We start from the raw sequence: 18,803 nt of genomic DNA, 5'->3' as shown, positions 1-18,803 counted from the left end.
AATGTCCTCTTTACATACAGTTTGCTTTAGATATAACATTGGTTACACCACAATAAAAAAAGCAATCATTTATTTTAAAACTTTATTATTCAATTCAGGCACAATCTAAATACTTTTTTTCATACAAAAGTGTGAGTCAAACAGCCTTTTCTAAACACCTCAGTAACTCCATGCTGAGAATCACGTGACAAACATATATAAATAACAAACAGTGAGAGGTAAAGTGTGAGACAAACACTGTGAAAGTGGTCTGAAGTGATGAGGCCAACTGTGAAGTGATTCTGTAATGCAAATTATTAAACAGAACAAACCTGTTAGGAGTTGCTGCAGAAGTAAGCTGTGATCGTGAACTTTAATACATGAAGTGTGTACTGTGAAGATGTGATGTGTTGCAGTTAAAACGGCAAGTGAACATTTCATAAGTGCACTGAAGCCAGAAAGATTAAATCCAGACTCAGCTCAACGAATTCTAGAGTGAGAAAGGCTGAATCGAGTCTCGTTCTGGAGTTCTTCAGGATCTCTATGGAGAATGAGCTCTAGACCCAGTATTGTTTGGTGGTGATAGGGGGTGCTTGGGGTCTGTGTTTTGGGACGTGGTTCTGGGTGACGTAACTTGGGTCGTAGTAATCCCATTCTAGAGCGGACGCCCAGGCTGAGCCCGGAAATCCATCACTATCCATAGAGAGGATACGGAGAGAAACACCTAAATGAACAATTGGAAGAATACAAAGAATGGAAAAACTCTTAAGCAAACAGTTATAAATATATATTTTAAATGGTCAAGTATGATCATATAAATACAAAAAATATAATGTAACTGAAGAAATAAAGCCTCATGCTATCAGAACAATTACATTCATTAACAGTGACTACTAAAAACACTTTAATATACAAGCTAGGCCAGTGTTTCTCAACCATGTTCATGGAGGAACACCAGCTCTGAACTCTTGTCTTAACGAGGTGTGCCACAGGCCTGCTTTTGGATGATGCTCCCAGCTATTAGATCGCTGGCTTCAGTAGAAGTCATAAACCCCACCGCCTCAGTTTAATAAACGAGGATTGAGCCCAAATACAAAAATGAATCACACTTGCAATAAAAAAAATTACCGAAAGATGGTTCTGGTCAATGAAGTCACTGGTTATTATGCTGATATAGGTGCAGGTCTTCATTTGGTCTAGAGTATCGGTTTAATATCGGGCCAATGATTAAGATTTTTACTTGCTCTGGCAAAATTTTCACTGGCCCCACCCACAAAATAAGAGAAATTAATGGCTATTTTTATCCACATTTTAAATAATGTGTCAAAAGTAATGTCTGTGAATCTAGAATTTAAATATTTAAAAATGTTAATAAATGTAAAATGAGCAAAATTGTAAGTGTGGAAAATATGCAGGTATTTTGTTGCAGTTAAAAAAAAAATTTAACAAATGTGGCTGACTTGCCAAACTAACGGCAAATTATGCAAAACATTACTTAATTTTTTTCGTCATGTTCCCATGTAAACGTCTGCTTCCAAGACGTTACAAACCCATTTTCTTTTACCCTTATAGCTTGATGTTGCCGTCACTTCAATGTACTGGTTGTTACCAAGTTACAGGGAAAAAAATGGCATGCTCAAAACATCAAATCAGATGAGAGAAACCAAATAGCAATATGGTAGCATTTAAAGACTTAAAAGCTCAAAATTAATAATGCACACAATTGACAAATCGTAGCAGGGCATAAAACTTCTGACAAGGCAGCACTGTTTCAATTGGGGCATTAATGATCCTGTCTACTGTCCCAAGCGTCTCTCATGGTAGGCCCGAGCCTTCAGGCAATCCTTATTGTTGAGCCCTGAGTATAATTTCAGCCAGTAATTTAATGGGCCGTATCATTGTGATTGACAGTTTCTTAAAACAGACCGTCAGAGCTTCAGGAAGAGCTTGAAGTGTTGTTATTCGATTTCTTTGTTATTTTACCATGATAAAATAAGTTGTTCAGCAGTAAACTATACTTTCTGACCTACAGTGTTGGTAGAACACTGCTTATTCTGTAAAGTGAGGGCTTTATTAGTTTGCTGATACACGCCTAACCTAGCCATGACGGGGAAATTACAGGTGATCGCTATGTAATTTTCTTTATGGGTCTGGAATAATAATTAAGAAGACAAAACTAATGTTAGCTGATCTCCACATTGATCTCCTGTAACGTTAATTTATCTTGATTTAAAGGACGTCTCTAACATTTTGAGTTTTGGCATGTTATTGAGTTAATCTACTGAATTCGCTGATATAAAATATTAATGTTCCTGATTCAGATCACCAGCAGAGACTGAAAGACCTGTAATGGGTGTGACAAACAAAGGTGACATCCAAAACATGCAGTGTTAGTGGTCCTTCGGGAACATGGTTGAGAACCACTGAGCTAAGCTGTTCATTGTAGGCTGCCAAGTATTTATGCATGCCAACTTAATCTGCAAAGAGATTTTAGAGTACATCCCAATTCATTTACCTATTGGGGGAAATGACTAAAAATAACAAACGGCAGAAAATATTTGTTTATTTGATGAATAAATGTTTATGACTGGATAAATATAGTATAATAAAATACTAGTTTGCAACATAACAGCTGAAAACGCTTGAGCAAATAAGATTTCAATGGCTGCACCCATTCTTATGTGAAAAAAACATCAATATGCATGGTGACAATGTGTATAATGAATATAAAATTGTTAGATTTGGTTGGAAACTATAACACTCATACCATAATATTTAGATTATTCGGTGCTAAAATGTTTACCAATCTTAAAAACGTTATGTACTGCTTAATAGTTAAGAGATATAGCAATTAATTGCAGGCATCGTTGGAATTTCTGAAGTATTGTGTAATTTAGAAATGTCTCTTCCAGATATTGGAAGTCTGAAAATATTTTCTTCCCCAAGTCATGGAATATGAATTTTTTGTGTGTTATGGTTTGGACATTTTCCAGCTCCATTTCATTTCTTTCATGCTTATCAACAGGCAATGACTTGAGTCAGATGCAGGGACTATCTGTTAATTAAAGCTGCCGTGTCAGGATATTACACACTTTGTCTGCTTTGGCTTCAAAATGAGAACTTGGGGTGTTAAAACAATAGGTGACAGAAAAGCTAAATGTAACGTTTGTAAAACTGCTATCAAGCTATTAAATATGGGTGAGGCAGTGGTAAATTATTCAGTGTTGATATAGTGACTAGAAACTCATATTCAAGCCAAAACCATTTTAAAATTATGAGACCATCCATTATAAGTCATGGAAATTCAGCACTTTAGTCAGGGAGTTGAATCACTGCATGTACTTTTAAGAAAATGCTTTGAACTTTTGGAGTCTTAATTCATTCATAGGAATCAGCAAACTGACCTGCACTGGCTCCAAAGTCACTGTCCAGTCCAGACCCTCTAGCCGAGGAGCTGGATGATACCACATAACAGGAGTTCTCCTGTGGGATGATGCTGGCGGACTCGCACTCCACATGGATCTTATCCAGAGACGTGCTCTCCAGCTCCATGGTGCTGCTTCTACGCAGGGAAGTCATCGGCACTGAGAACTGGAACCAGTAAGATCGATTTTCAAGTTACAATGTGAAACACCTGAGTGATAACACTTCTAAATCAAGCCACATTTCATCAAGAACAAATCTCACACTCAAAATCTAAAAATCTTATGCATGTACATTTGTGTTGGCCGAAAAGTAGAATTATGTGACTAGTTTAAACAGAACTGTTGCAAATATTTACAGTATTTGTGGCAAGTATTGTAAGTAGCCAACTAAAAATAATAATTCCTTTAATTTTCAATGAAAAAGTAATTTAATTACAGGAATTAGTATTTATTCTTGTTTATGTAAAGGACTTTGAATTGCCACTGTCTATGAAATGTGCTATATAAATAAACTTGCCTTGCCTAGTTAACTTGTATGTACACTCTTAAACAGAGTTGCATTAAACCAGCCTTGCATAAAATGGACAAACCCAACAGTCAAGTTTAAACTAAATGTAATGCACAGGGTGGGCCATTTATATGGATACACCTTACTAAAATGGGAATTTTTGGTGATATTAACGTCCTGTTTGTGGCACATTAGTATATTTGAGGGGGCAAACTTTTCAAGATGGGTGGTGACCATGGTGGCCATTTTGAAGTCGGCCATCTTGGATCCAATTTTTGTTTTTTTCAATAGGAAGAGGGTCATTTGACACATCAAACTTATTGGGAATTTCACAAGAAAAGCAATGGTGTGCTTGTTTTTAATGTACTTTATTCTTTCATAAGTTATTCACAAGTTACTGACCACTAATAAAATGTGTTTAATGTGCGGCCCATCGTGTTGGATTGTCAATGCAAGCCTCTTCTCCCACTCTTCACACACTGATAGCAACACAGCAGGAGAAATGCCAGCACAGGCTTCCAGTATCCGTAGTTTGAGGTGCTGCACATCTTGTATCTTCACACCATAGACAGTTGCCTTCAGATGACCCCCAAAGATAAAAGTCTAGATCGGGAGGCCTTGGGGCTAATTTAATAGATTAATAATAATTTAATTTAATAATCTAAAACTAATAGTTTTTTTTACATTTTTAGACTGTATCTCTGCACAGGAAGTTTGGCCAGACGAGAAATGGCTGTGCCCTACTGAGCCTGGTTTCTCTCAAGGGTTTTTTTTTCCCTTCACTTTTGTCAATTGGTGAAGTTTTGTTCCTCGCCACAGGCTTGCTTGGTTTGGGACTTGTGGAGCTGCACAGTGTTTGGAAAAAACTGTTTCAAAACTATTTCAGTTAATTTTATGCATTAGGCAGCGTCTGATTTTAGAGCTATTTTTTGCTTTCTCTGAGCTCTTAGGCACTGCCTTTACTTTTTTACGGTCTATCTCTGACAATTAGCTTGTGTTGCACTTACTGTTTGTTTGACATTCTTGTCAGATTTTGATTACGTCCGCTTAACCTCTAATTGGGTCGGCCCCTCTCGAAACCAGCTGGCTATTGCAGATTGGGCCAATGATTAACATTTATTATTATTATTACTATCATCATCATCATAATATTCACATCTTGCAAGAGATAAAAGCTGCCTACATGCAAAAACAATACATATAAAAATAAAAAAAATAGTATACCGGCACACATTTAAAAAATGGTCCAGCCCTTCTGGCATTTTCCAGATGGCCAGTCCGCCCCTGATTGAATTGCATTAAAAATGTCTGAATATTTTTCAAAAATGTTGACAATTTTAAGGTTTTTGAAATAATTATCAAATGTGCATTATTATTGTTCAATATTTAAATGTAATTTGTTAAATCAACATTTTTTTCAATAGTAAAGCACCAATTATAGAAATAACACCATGAACAGTTTTTGTTTTGAAAATTTAACTCAAACACTTTCAAGGACTTATGTTTGTTTTTTAAGTACTTTCCAGGCATTGAATAATTGTGTCTAAAATGTGGGCCTACTTTCAAGAAGTATGGGAACACTCTATTTAGAATTTACAAAAAAATACTATCACTGAAATTATCTATTTAGAATTTACAAAAATACTATCACTGAAATTATATTTTTAGCCTATGGAAAAAGTCCAAATGTGCGAATATAAAACCAACTTTTCCCCAAATAAAAACTGAATATTAATGACATATTAGGACCCTACCCCATTTGGAGTCACTCGAAGTACTGGTGAGTTCGGCGGTACAGTGTTGACCCGCTCCATGTCCGAATCACTGGACTGGACCAGAACCGGAGCGCTGGTCCTCCAGTGCGGCACGCGCAATGACTCTGACCCGGCGTAGGTGGCCCCGTCCGGGCGTAGAAACATGGCGCGCTGCCCGGTGGCCCGTCTCTCCGCGGAGGAGGTCAGGGATGAAGTGATGGGTGGCGCGAGCATTGGCTCCGAAACCGAAACATAATTAGTCTTTCTGTTCGGAGCAACCGGAGGCTCGTCAGAGAACCGGGTGATCCTCTGGCGGGTGGAATATGAAGAGTGCATGAGCGACATCTCGGACCCGTATCGGTCTCTCTTTCTCCGGGTCATCCGGAACAGTTTGTAGCCCACAAACAAACAATTTAGCAGCAGGAGCAGCAGCACGCATGGGATGAGCACCAGGATCAGCAGCGCCAAACTGGACACCGGGAGGCCCTCAGGTAAGTTTGATGAGGGCACAGCCGATCCCAGCTGCGACATTTCATCACAAATCAAAGATAAAACAATGATTTTGACGTCTGCTTTATTTTCACCCGTGGTTATTAATGTTAGTTTATGTAAAATAGTAAGTATAAAATCACTAAAACTGAGCAAAGTCGACAGTTGAGTCGCAGCTGCGCTCCATTTACATCAATTAATTTCTGGCAGGAGCGTGGAGAGATTCCTGGCTTTTCACCGCGTGAGTTTACAACAGTTTTAATTTTAGGTTCTTACCTCATTTATCAGGGTGTCTTCGGTGTGTAAAGTCGACTATTTTGTTGGCAAGCCCTCAAAATCGTAATGAAAATCAATATGTAAAAGTATTATGTAGAAAAGTCGCGCTACTTTTATGAGGACTTGTGTTGGCTAAAGGTTGTGACTTCTGACTGGAAATTAAAATATAATTACATTGGATATTCTGAGAATTTTTGAGGAAATATCAAGTAGTGGTGAATGTAAGGTAATGAAGGTTAAATATGAATGTATTGTAGCAGACTTGTATTTATTTTTAGCCAATATCGTGGGCTACCACTGGATGTCGCCAGAAGCCACTTTGGTTTGTAAACAAAACATTTTCAGCCTGTTCAAAACGCAAACTGTCTTATAGTAATTCCCTAAATTATATTTACATTAAAAAAAAGTAAGTCATAAAATTCAGAAACCATGATTTGTGACTAATATTTGTTGATGTTTTGAGAGCCACGCAACTGGTACTGTTTTTAAAAATCTGTTTTTGCTCCACACACACATGCGTCAACATTTGAAGTGGATCAAAATTTTTCTAAATTACGACAAGAATGGGTGTTACCAAAGTGCGAATTACACCCTACTGAAAAAACAGCTTAAACCAGCCTAGGCTAGTTGACTGGTTTTAGAGGGGTTTTGGCCACTCCAAGGCTGGTTTCCAGCCATTTCCAGCCTGGTCTTCGCTGATTAGGCTGTGAGATGTCCAGCTAAAACCAGCTATGTCCAGCTTAAACCAGGCTAGTCAAGCTGGTTTTAGCTGGTCGTTTTCCAGCCTGACCAGCTAAGTGGAGTGGCCAAAACCCCTCTAAAACCAGCCTGGTCAACCAGCTAAAGTCAGCCAACCAGCTTAGCCTGCACTGTAAAAAATTTGACCTTAAATTCACAGTAAATTACTGGCTAATAATTGCATTACTTTCACAGTAAATTACTGTATGTAAATTCACAGTAAATTATTGTGAGGTAGTTCACAGTAATTTACTGTGGTTTTGTCACATTAAATTATTGTGAAATTACAACCATATATTGTAACTTTACAGCAGATAATAAAGTCCGTTACTGTAATTTCACAGTATTATATTGTATAATTAACTATATTTTACTGTGAATTTGCAAAACGATTACTGTGATTTAGCAGTAGGTTGCAGTTTAAATACCTGATTTAACTTTAAAGTTACAGTTATATCCCGGATTACTGTAATTTAACAGTTTGGTGCAGTAAAATCTCAAAGCAATTTTAGGTCACACAAAAATGAAAATTCTATCTTGATTTACTCACCCTCAGGTTGTTCCAGCTCTGTTAAAAATTATAATTTTTTTTGTTAAACACAGGAATAAAAATATCAAATATTCCTCTTTGTGTTCAAACAACCTGAGGATGCGTAAATGACGACAGAATCTTCATTTTTGGGTGATCTGAGAAGACTCTAAAATCAAAATAAAAACAAACACACATACATTTTACAGATTTATTTAACAGCTTAATGACATCTGTGTAAACATTTCAGAAAACTTTCAAAAGGTGAAGCCTCAAAAAATACTATAAGAACATATTTATAAAAAAATCTGACATCTTATGTAGCATACATATAAAAAGCAGTGCTTCAGAGTGCGCTCTCTCTCTCTCATTATATATATATATATATATATATATATATATATATATATATATATATATATATATATATACACACACACATGAGAGAGAGAGAGAGAGAGAGAGAGAGAGAGAGAGAGAGACAAAACTTCTTGCTAAATTAGGCAGTCGTCTATTATTAAGGTCAATTATTTTCCTGATAATTTTACACACTTGCTGGTTGATGTGTCTTCTCTGCTTCTTTGACTTCGTCTGTCTTCCATCTCCAAACTGGTGCCCAAAAAGCACCTATAAGCAAAAGGGCAGACAAACAGTTAGCTTCATACAACACTACTGGGACACTACTGCTGCACTACAGAGCAAAATTACTGTTAGCTCAGTTTGAACATGCTGACAATACTGTAGCTCAGTCAAACTGCAATCATTTAAACAAAAACATCTGAAAAACATTTCCATCACAAACACACAATCAAGAACAGTCCAACAACAAATAGTGGTTTTAATGACCTAGGCAGAGCATTTTAAAACAGTTGATCTGATTTACACCTTCTGTTTACAGACTATAATCTAATGCTGGGTTCACACTTACTGCAAAGTTAACACATGCATCACAGTACTTGCACTTGAATACTAGCAGGATGTTTCTTGCATCAAGCTAATTTTTCATGATTTAAATATTAGGAAAATTTTGCAAAAAAAACTTGATTGAAGTGATACAGCACTTGTGTTGTATTCATTTCAATCAAGTTTTTTGCAAATATTCCAAATATTTTTCAACGTTTTTTGAGTTTCACTTAATTTGTGCTGCCCAGTAAAAATTTCCCACTATTTATGCATTTGCAATGACTTGCATGTAATCCACTCACCTGAATAGGTAACTTCACATATGGTATAAGAGCCCCATCCTTTTAAAGACAGCTTCCCCTCTGGTCTCCAGCACAGACAAACAAATTGTGTCTGCAACACGGCCCTTTATAACAAGGGGACAAGGGGAGTCATGACTTGTGCTCCTAAACATTCCTTGTTTAACCCCCCCCCAAACAAGCCCTCAGTTACAATATTTATTGTTGACATTACCTTAAATTCCAGAGTGCAAAAGGCATCTTCAGCATACTTCAGTTTCAGAACAGATCCAAAGTCAGTTGTGAAATCCAGGTGAGGTCCCATGGTCCCACTCGACACTCTGAGTCCAAGGAATAAGACTAAAAGGGGGAAAGAAGGACTAAATTAGAGGTGTTTGTGAATAATTAAATTTGTTTGTAGAAACAAAGTTGACATTCCATGCTCTGCCTATTAAAAACCAAGCAAACACACATGCCCAGTAAAATTGCTAATAAAAATAAAAACTATAGTTTAAAAAAATCTTTGTCTAATATTTACTACTACTGGAGGTACTGGTGGAACTTCTGGAAGAAGAAAAAGAGTTTGTACAAGAAACTGCTCACAACAAATCTGTGAAAAACCTGACATTTAAAAATCTAATAAAAATGAGGAAGGCATCAACATTACCTTTAATAATCAAGCGAGGGGTGATTGGCATCAGTGTTTCAACATCAATGGCTGTGGCTGCAAAAAATATGAATGTAATAAGAGTAGAATAAGACTCAACCTAACACACGCACACACATACACACACATACTCTCTCTCTCTCTCTCTCTCTCTCTCTCTCTCTATATATATATATATATATATATATATATAGATTGTGATAATGAATTTAGGTTATATTTGTGTGCTCAGAATTTACACTCACCTCACACTTCAGCTATTATCAGGTACACCTGAACACCAAAAAATAAAATCTACAGTTAACTTAGTGACAATATACAATTAATACTCATTAGTAAATGTTAGCACTGCATTAACACCAGTGAGAAATATACAATATGTACTGTGTTAGTGTTAGTTTAAAAGAATACAACTGAATTGCATTATAAGCCTCATTTAACAGTTAAGACTTGTTTCATAATGAGTTTAGTTTATTTAACTAACTTAACGTTAACGTTACAGTGAACAAAATTAACGTACATGATGGTGACTAACCGTAACGTTAACTTAAGTGAAGGTCAGAGCTTACCTTAACTTTAGTCATTTCGCCTTTACTTCAGTCTTGTACTGAAACAGAAAATGCAGTTAACAAGAAGTTAATTAAAGAAAATTCCCTTTCTTTTTTCAGGAACTAACGTTAACGTTATGCTAATACCTCAGAAAACACTACAATCACCATCTGGCGTCGTTAATTTCTTGTTTTAAAAAATGGCGCGCTTAAACCCTGTACGTGCGAGTACAACTGAAGTACTCGGTAAATTCCTGTTAAATGACATGCACTATACAGAAATACACATACAACAATCATTTAACGGACAAAAGTCATATTTTAACACTTACCGAGGATGAATCCGTTGGGTGAAGAGACGACGCATGCGTTGTCTGAGGTGATGGCGCTTGTTTGCGGTCGAGTCGAGTCAGTTCTGTTAAATGAATCGGCTCCTTTAAGTGAACAGTAAAGAGTCGAATTCGGCTCCTTTAAGTGAACAGTAAAGAGTCGAATTCGCCTGAAAACGATTCCGTTTTGTATAATATTGTAAGACGCAAACATATAATTCATTAATATTTCATCATATTGCTTGGTTCGTGTACTGCTTGTACACGAATTGCTTGTTGATGACTATGAGCTCATGAACACGTCTGATAAAATATCTGAATCTGATTCAATGTCACACGAGTCCTGAACCGAAGCAGTGCAAAAGTAATATATTGATTGAAATATAAAGTTAATTATTTTCTTCGCCATTCAAAATATTACACATCTCTGATTTTAACAATAAGAATAAAGTTCGTTTGGAGTGTATTGAGAATTATTATGAATCCCAGGATTCATTTTGCACCAAGCTGCATCAAGCTGTAATGGTGGATGAGAAGGCACATAATATTATATTGCTTGTAATATGTAATGAAATAAAGTTTTAACACTTTTTCATGCGAAAATGTAGTTCTTCAAAACTCAAATCTGTGGATTGTTAGTAAAGATTGTGTGTAATTTTAAGTGTGTTTTGCCGGTAGCGGAGATCTATGACCTCCAGGCGGTAACGGCGCTCATTACTCATGTATCCTCCGAGAGGCGCCTGTCTTCAGGCTAGACATTGGGACAATTGCCCCGTCTTCGATGGCTCTATATGCGTCCGAAAATGAAGTTTTAACTGTTTTTCATGCTAGAATGTAGTTGGTTAAAACTCTAATCTGTGGTTTATTTATATAGATTAAAAAAATTATATATATATATATATATATATATATATATATATATATATATATATATATATATATATATATATATATATATATATATATATATATATATATATATATATATATATATATATTTAATTCTAAATTAAAGATTAGTGACCTCCAGGCGATGACAGGTGCCCAATACCCATAACCGTCTAAAGCAGACATTTACCCTGACATTAAAAATAATTGTTGGCTGTTTAACAGTCTTTGGTTTCATTAATTACTTTTTATTCCAGTTTATTATGTTTTGGCTAAGCACACAGTTATGTTCAATAAATATTATTTCCTATTCTATGTTAACTGTATAAAATTAAATAAAGGTGCAGTACAACCAAAAAGATGTTGGTAACCAAATCGTTTTGGGGGCTATAACATTCTGTTATTATCTGTTAAAAGTTCATTTGTATTAATTTCTACGTTGAATTAAAAAAGGTTTGAATTTCTATAACTAACGTGCAGAAGATATAGCCCTTTTCACAGTAATTTGCTGTAATCATGCTACCTGACGTAATTTCACAATAAAATTATGAATACAACATATTACTGTGAATTTTTCAATTAAATAATGTGAAGGGATACTAATGTAATTTACTGTGAAAATTATAGTAACTTGTTGTGAAAACCTGGAAATTTTTTACAGTGTGGTTTAAGCAGTTTTTTCAGTAGGGACGGGTGGTTTGGGGGAATTGACACCCCAAATTAACACTTGATCCCCCCTGAAGAATGTCAAAACAAGATATATGGGGTTGGGGGGTGGTCCGTCCTTTAATATTAAGAAATCGCTTTCTCTGACCTCTGATCAATATCTTAAATATTAATAATCAAAAATGTATAATATATATAAACAATTGACCCTCCCATAACGGTTTATACCATTGTGAATGCATAATCGTGCCAATGAATCAATGCTAGGAAAAGTATCATCTGAAACTGGCAGTTCTAGAGCACCGATAGACATCTTAAGTATTCACTAAACATGTTTCTTGTAAAATAGGTATTATATCTGCATATAGCCTAAGAAAAGGAAAATTCTACATAATTTGTATAGTTTGACCTACAGTAACCTATAAAATAGTCAGTAAATATCCTTCAAAACACTGAAAACATATACATTTTATTAATAAATTAGATTAATAAAATATCATCAATGTACCCCGATCATCAAAGTGTAATTTGCACACTGGATATTAATCACAAGTTTTAAGAAAACTTTAAATAAATGTTCTGATCCACTTTAAATGCTGACAATAGATCAGGATAAAACAATGATTTAAATAAAATCAATAGGAAAATTCAGAGAGTGATTGAGGAAATATCATTTGATGACAGTATAAGACATTAAAGTTTAAATATTAAGGTATTTTATTGAGTGTAAATTAAGTGTAAATTAAGTAAATTTAAACTTTATTAAGTTACATTTTTATTAAGTATAGATTTCAACGTATTTATTATTTAATATTTGCACAATTAAAATTGCACATATTCATTGCACTAGATTGCAATGTATATGTACATATACATTTGTAATTATGTTCATATCTATTTGCATTCTTCTGATTATTAATAGCAACCTGTACATATATTCATCTATTGTAAATCTCTGTTTATAATACAACCAGTGTATAATGTTGATGGTACATCCATCTGTAAATATCACCATAGTTTTTCTATTATTGCACTTTAAAACTTACAGTATGTCCTGCACTTGCTGCTATTGCCAGGGTTCATACGGTCATGGAAAACCTAGAAAAGTCATGGAATTTTGACATGCCATTTTTCAGGCCTGAAAAGGTTTTGGCAACACAGAAAGGCCCACAAAGTTTTGGAAAGATTGTGGACATTAGTTTAACTAATATCTGTAAACTTGTATATAGGTTAGTTCTCTTTACTTATTTTCTGCCTTTGACCAAAAGCATGGTCTCACATTGTGGATGCTGTGTAAGCATTCATTCATTCATTCATTCATTCATTCATTCATTCATTCATTCATTTTCCTTTGGCTTAGTCTTAATTTCAGAGATGCCGTCAGGGATGAATCGCCATGTGTACGCATTCATTCATTCATATTCTTGTCGGCTTAGTCCTTTATTAATCCGGGGTTGCCACAGTGGAATGAACCGCCAACTTATCCAGCAAGTTTTTATGCAGCGGATGCCCTTCCAGCTGCAACCCATCTGTGGGAAACAGAATCCACACACACACATTCACACACACACAGACACACACACAACGGACAATTTAGCGAACGCAGGGAGAACATGCAAACTCCACACAGAAACGCCAACTGAGCCGATGTGTAAGCATTATTGAAATGAATTTTTACTTTCAATAGATTTATAAAATAAATACAAACTAAAGAGATTGTTTTATGATATGCTGTAATAAATTTGAACATGCATTGGTTTTCTTATTATTTACGATGTATATACGTAGACATACCTGAAACATTAGGTCATGAAAATTTACTTGAAAGTCCTGGAAAAGTCATGGAATTTTAGTAGTAAAAATGTGTATGAACAATGTATTGCACTCCTGGTTAGACCTAAACTGCATTCTGTTGCCTTGTTCATGTGTAATGACAATTAAGTTGAATCTAATCTAATTTTATACTACAATTATTTCTTTCACATAGATAGATATCTCGAATGTGCCAAAAAAGAAACCTGAAAATGTAAAAAGCTAAAGCTAAAATATTAGTTCATACTTGTAACATAGGCTAATTGTTAGATCTCACATTCAGAAAATATTTGTTTCGGTCTCACCATGTTGTTGATTCCTGTGGCCGTCAGATGGCAGTATAGCCCAGTTGTTAAGCTTGTGTTGTCTTCTGTTTGCCTCTGCTTTATGTAAATTAATGCAATCACAAACACAGAACATGCTTGGTCTTTGAAGCCATTACATCAATATTTAAAATGGGAAGGAAACCTTGATTTCTGTAGTCTTGAGGCCCTTTAGATGCTCTCTTAAGTGCTTACAATTACATCCATTCATTTTGCAGGCACATTAATATAAAAGCGGTTTACACATGAGTAATAAATCCACAGAGAATATACCACTTAAGAAGCACGAATGCACAATTGCTGTGGGTGTTCTGAAATGTCAAGAATTGCCCACTTTTACATCAAAAAACAGCAATTTTATACACAAGGAGAAGGTAATTAGACAATAAAATGATTTTCTTGGTGACCAATTTTCAATCCAGCAAGTTAAAATGGGAGGTTTTATTTCAGATCCCAGCTCCCCAGGGTTGTGTTTAATCTTCGTTATTTATTTCATATACAAATTCTTGTATGAGTTCATTTTAAAATAGAAATAAGGTCCACTGTAAGGACCACCTAGTTGGCCCAATAAAAGTGTTCACTGGTGGATGAGGGTTCAATGCCTGTTCGTTCTTTCCAGTGCACAATGTTTATTTACTTAAAATTTAACTCGTATCTGACCATTTTGAATATAAGGTGGTTGCGAATATTAATATATTTGTCTCTCGCTTTATCTGACTCCAATCTTAAAACATTAAGAAGATTAAATCAATATATAATTTAGATGAATGTTTGAACCTTTTGTCTTCACTCGTAACTATGATTTGTTCATTCGGGTGCTCATGTCGCTCAGAGGAATCGCCCTGGCCGATGGCGTCCCTCACGGTCACACTCTTGTCAGTCTTGATTATTAAACAGAGGTAAATACTTTTAGATGACCACTCCCATTCTTGCTCATTCTAAAGTATTTTTAATAAACAGGGCTTGACATTAACTTTTTTGATCACCAGCCACCGTGGCCAGTAGATTTCCAGTTACTAGCCACTCCAGTTACTAGCCACTTGCCATTTTCGCCAGCCACAATTTTGTTGTTAGGATATATTTTATTTGCATAAATCTGACTTTGGCATGCTAAAGTTACTTGATTTAAATTATGTGTAATGTCCATATGCCTCCTCAGTCATTTAACTTTTTTGTATGTTGTAACCTTGATCAATAGGCATGGGCAAATGGGTTGTGGTTTCATAGTGTCGCATTGCAATTAGTTTTATTTCACTTTTCAGGCCTCAACACTAGGGATCTACCATTTTTTCCTTTGGCCACACTAAACTAATTATTTCCTTGCCACAAACTTTAAATAATGGATCAAAACAAGCAAAATATAACTTTTTATTTAACTAAAATGTTTTTAAAAACAATTAAAAAACATTAAAAAAAAATAATTCTCATGTAAAGTTGAAACCAGAAGTTTAAATACACTATAAAAAGGCACAAAACCAGATGTTAATGTGACTAAACTTTTTCTCTTTTAGGTAAGTTATAATTATCAAATTGGTTTCTGTTATGCTTAATAGCAGAATAATGAGAGAGATATTTTTGGAGAAATTGTTAAAACTTTCCTGAAAGTCAAGTTTACATATTATTAGAATATTCTGCCTCTGAAAAGCTCTGATGATGGTGTCAATGTTTTGGAAGTTTCTGATTGGCTAATTGACAACATTTGAGTTAATTGGAGGCACAACTGTAGAATAGTATTTAAGGAAAACCTCAAACACACTGCTTCTCTGTGTGACAACATGGGAAAATCAACAAGACAGCATCAACAAAAACAAATTACAATTTGCTAAATTAAACTGGGAAAAAGAGTAATTTTTGGAGACATGTCCTGTGGTCTGATGGAACTAAGATTAAACTGTTTGGCCATAATGAGCAGTGTGACATTTGGAGGACAAAGGAGAAAGCTTACAAGGCTAGCAACACCATCCCAACTGTGAAGTATGGGGAGGCAGCAACATGTTGTGGGGCTGTTTTGCTGCAGGAGGGACTGGTCCACTTCACAACATAGATGGCATCATGAGGAAAGAACATTATGTAGAAATACTGAAGCAACATCTCAGGACATCAGCCAGGAAACATGGGTCTTACAAATAGACCATGGCTCTAAGCATACTGCAAAATTAGTTAAAGTGTGCTTTAAGGACAACAGAGTGAATGTTTTGGAGTGGCTATCACAAAGCCCTGATCTCAATCCTCTAGAAAATTTGCGGGCAGAGTTGAAAAGCTTGTGTGAGCCTACAAATCTGACTCAGTTACACCAATTCTGTCAGGAGGAATGGGTCAAAAACTATTGTGAGAACGTTTGACCAAAGTTATACAGTTTAAAAGCAAAGCTAAAATAATATCAAGAAAATTTATGTAAACTTTTGACTGTCTAGAAATTAATTTTAAAAATCTCAAAAAAATCTTTCATTATTCTGGCATTTAGCAAATGTAAATCATTTAGGTAATCCTAACAGACATAAAATAAGAAACGTTTAGTATGATTTACCATCAGACATTTTAAAAAAAGTAGTTATGTTCCTTTTTTTTTAGAATGTATGTAAACTTCTGGTTTTAATTTTATGTATCTAGAACTATACACAATAGTCTGTCCAGGCTAATGGTCCCAGCCAACAAGTTACTATACTATAGATAAATGGAGAGTTAATGTCCTATTAAAGCAATGTTATTGTAAAGGATGATAATTAAACCATATAAAAAATAAAAAAAAAATGTTAGCAAAAAAAAAAGCCAGGAAAAAACATTATGTGTGCAATAATAAAAAGGATGATCACACACCAAGGGTTAACGTTAGGCTCATTAATAATCTGTTTAAAGAATGGTTAAAGTGAAAGCAGCAACCACTGCTGCTTACAAAAAAACTTGAGCTCTTGAATGTAGCATCACTGTGCGTGCATGAGCACATTCCAGTCTATTTAAAGGGAACCGATCACACCAGTTGCGTTTTCATGCACAGTTGCGCAAGGAAACGGGACACAGGAGCTTTTAACCACTCGTGCGCATCACATCAGATCAGCAGTTGTGCGACACTGACGTCAGTGAGCCAGGATCGCCTGTATCACCGTGCGCCTGATCATCCTCTCATTCGGTATTCACCTGCTTTCTTTTGCTCGCACGAAGCAGTTGTGCTGCTTCTCGATTCCAAGATCACATTTGCACACATATTGATAAACGGTCTTAAACTAAAATTCTAATCTTTAGTGACAAAGCAGCACTGGCGATTTAAGAATGATTTTCAACCAGTCAAAGTGGCTAATGTGTCGTCTAACCCGTCTAACAGCTGAAATCTACCTGCATTTGGCGGCTGTAAATGATTGTACAGTATGCAGATGATACTTCTTGACTTCTTTTTAGACCAATGTGATGATTCAAACCTCCTCCTAAATATTCCTAAAACTAAGGAAATGGTTATTGATTATAAAGAGAGAGCTCACAAAGCAAAACTAATCCCACATTAAATAATGGGGAGCAAATTCAGTTAGTAACAAATTATAAATATTTGGGTGTGTTGTTGGACAATAAACTTAAGGTTTTTTATGGACTGACTGTATAAGCGAAAAAGTTTCAACAGAGAATGTATTTAAAGAAACTGTTGTCTTTTAATGTTGACAACATGTTGGTCATGTGCTTTTATCGATAATATTGCGACGTTTTGTGTGAAATGTTGGTATGGAAATGCTTATGAGGCCCAGAAGAGGTCACTGAGGAAGGTAGTAACAAGTTGTTCGGAGTAAAATTAAGTGAAGTTTTACAAACTAATTTCGAGAGGAGCACGTGATATGATTGACTGCAGCTGGCCACCCATCTACATTCATTAGTTAGCCAATCAGATCTATCCTAACTCACTATAAGTAGCATAGCTAGATTTACTCCCTTATCTTCGTTTTCCGAAGAAACCCCCCATCCATCCCTTTCTCCTCCTTTCCTCCTTTACTATAGGGGAGTTCTCGAGAACCACCTGATCTCGTACTCCCCTCACATGCTCTATGGACCTGGCGGGAGCCCTGGGCTCAACTATTTCCCAGCTCAGGGTTCTCTCCCGGGATAGCATGCCAAACCTGCTAACAGTTGTCAAGCAATATCTAAGTGTGAACTCTTGAAAGCATATTGATAGTATACAACAGTGGTTCTCAAACTGTGGTACGTGTCCCACTAGTGTTACGCGGGCTTCCTTCTAGTGGTACGCTGAGGAATCTAATTTGTCATGTGTACATGCTACATATATTTCAAAATTTATAAAAAATTATTTATATACGAATATATGATGAAATATAGCCTATATTTCTGAATTCCAGGCAACATTTCCTGGTGTTGATGAGTCTGCTACTATATGGCAATACTTTTTACATTTATTTAATTTTTATTTAAGTACAGGATTTTTTTTCTTTTTTTTTTAAGAACAGTAACCTACTATTTTTAACTTTAAAAAGAGCATTTCAATTTAAATGTTGAGTTGTTTTTGTTTGTTTGTTTGTCTGTTTGTTTGTTTTTACAAATAAGCACAGTACAGTGTTATTGTTCAGACTATTTATAATGTTTAAAGTGACTGACAATAATAAATATTCTCAATAGTAGGATTTATTCTGCCACATTTTTGAACTGTGCAGAGCTGTAGCTGCTTTACTGGGCCTACTACACTACTGTATTTCAAT

The 18,803-nt window shown here is 35.4% G+C and overlaps 1 protein-coding gene and 1 long non-coding RNA gene across 5 annotated transcripts in view; one reads left to right on the top strand and one right to left on the bottom strand.

The window, feature by feature from the left end:
• Positions 1 to 68: 68 nt before the first annotated feature.
• On the bottom strand, positions 69 to 6,518 carry hwa (huluwa). Its single transcript, NM_001423776.1, has 3 exons — positions 5,667 to 6,518; positions 3,384 to 3,570; positions 69 to 703 (listed from the first exon to the last, which is right to left on the bottom strand). The coding sequence occupies exons 1-3, from the start codon at positions 6,195 to 6,197 to the stop codon at positions 537 to 539; spliced, it is 885 nt and encodes a 294-aa protein (NP_001410705.1). The 5' UTR covers positions 6,198 to 6,518; the 3' UTR covers positions 69 to 536.
• The window catches only part of LOC141379962 (uncharacterized), a 54,950-nt gene continuing 41,826 nt past the window's right edge, over positions 5,680 to 18,803 (top strand). For 2 of the 4 annotated variants that reach the window (XR_012397089.1, XR_012397088.1), the window contains exon 1: positions 5,680 to 6,157. This is a non-coding gene — a long non-coding RNA (uncharacterized lncRNA). Of the gene's footprint in view, positions 6,397 to 18,803 lie in introns of all 4 variants that reach the window. The other 2 variants (XR_012397091.1, XR_012397092.1) reach the window with 2 other exon arrangements.

The sequence above is a fragment of the Danio rerio genome, chromosome 21 (assembly GCF_049306965.1).
Source record: "Danio rerio strain Tuebingen ecotype United States chromosome 21, GRCz12tu, whole genome shotgun sequence".
NCBI lineage: Eukaryota > Metazoa > Chordata > Actinopteri > Cypriniformes > Danionidae > Danio > Danio rerio.
The sequence above is the reverse complement of the archived record's forward strand: the minus strand, read 5'-3'. Positions and strand labels throughout refer to the sequence as shown.

Bases quoted from the DNA above. Each gene is read 5' to 3' on its own strand.
- hwa (NM_001423776.1), bottom strand. From the start codon at position 6,197: ATGTCGCAGCTGGGATCGGCTGTGCCCTCATCAAACTTACCTGAGGGC. The intron at 3,571-5,666 runs GTAGGGTCCTAA...TACTGGTTCCAG, and splicing joins TTCGAGTGACTCCAAATGGG to TTCTCAGTGCCGATGACTTC. The intron at 704-3,383 runs GTCAGTTTGCTG...TTGTTCATTTAG, and splicing joins TGACTTTGGAGCCAGTGCAG to GTGTTTCTCTCCGTATCCTC.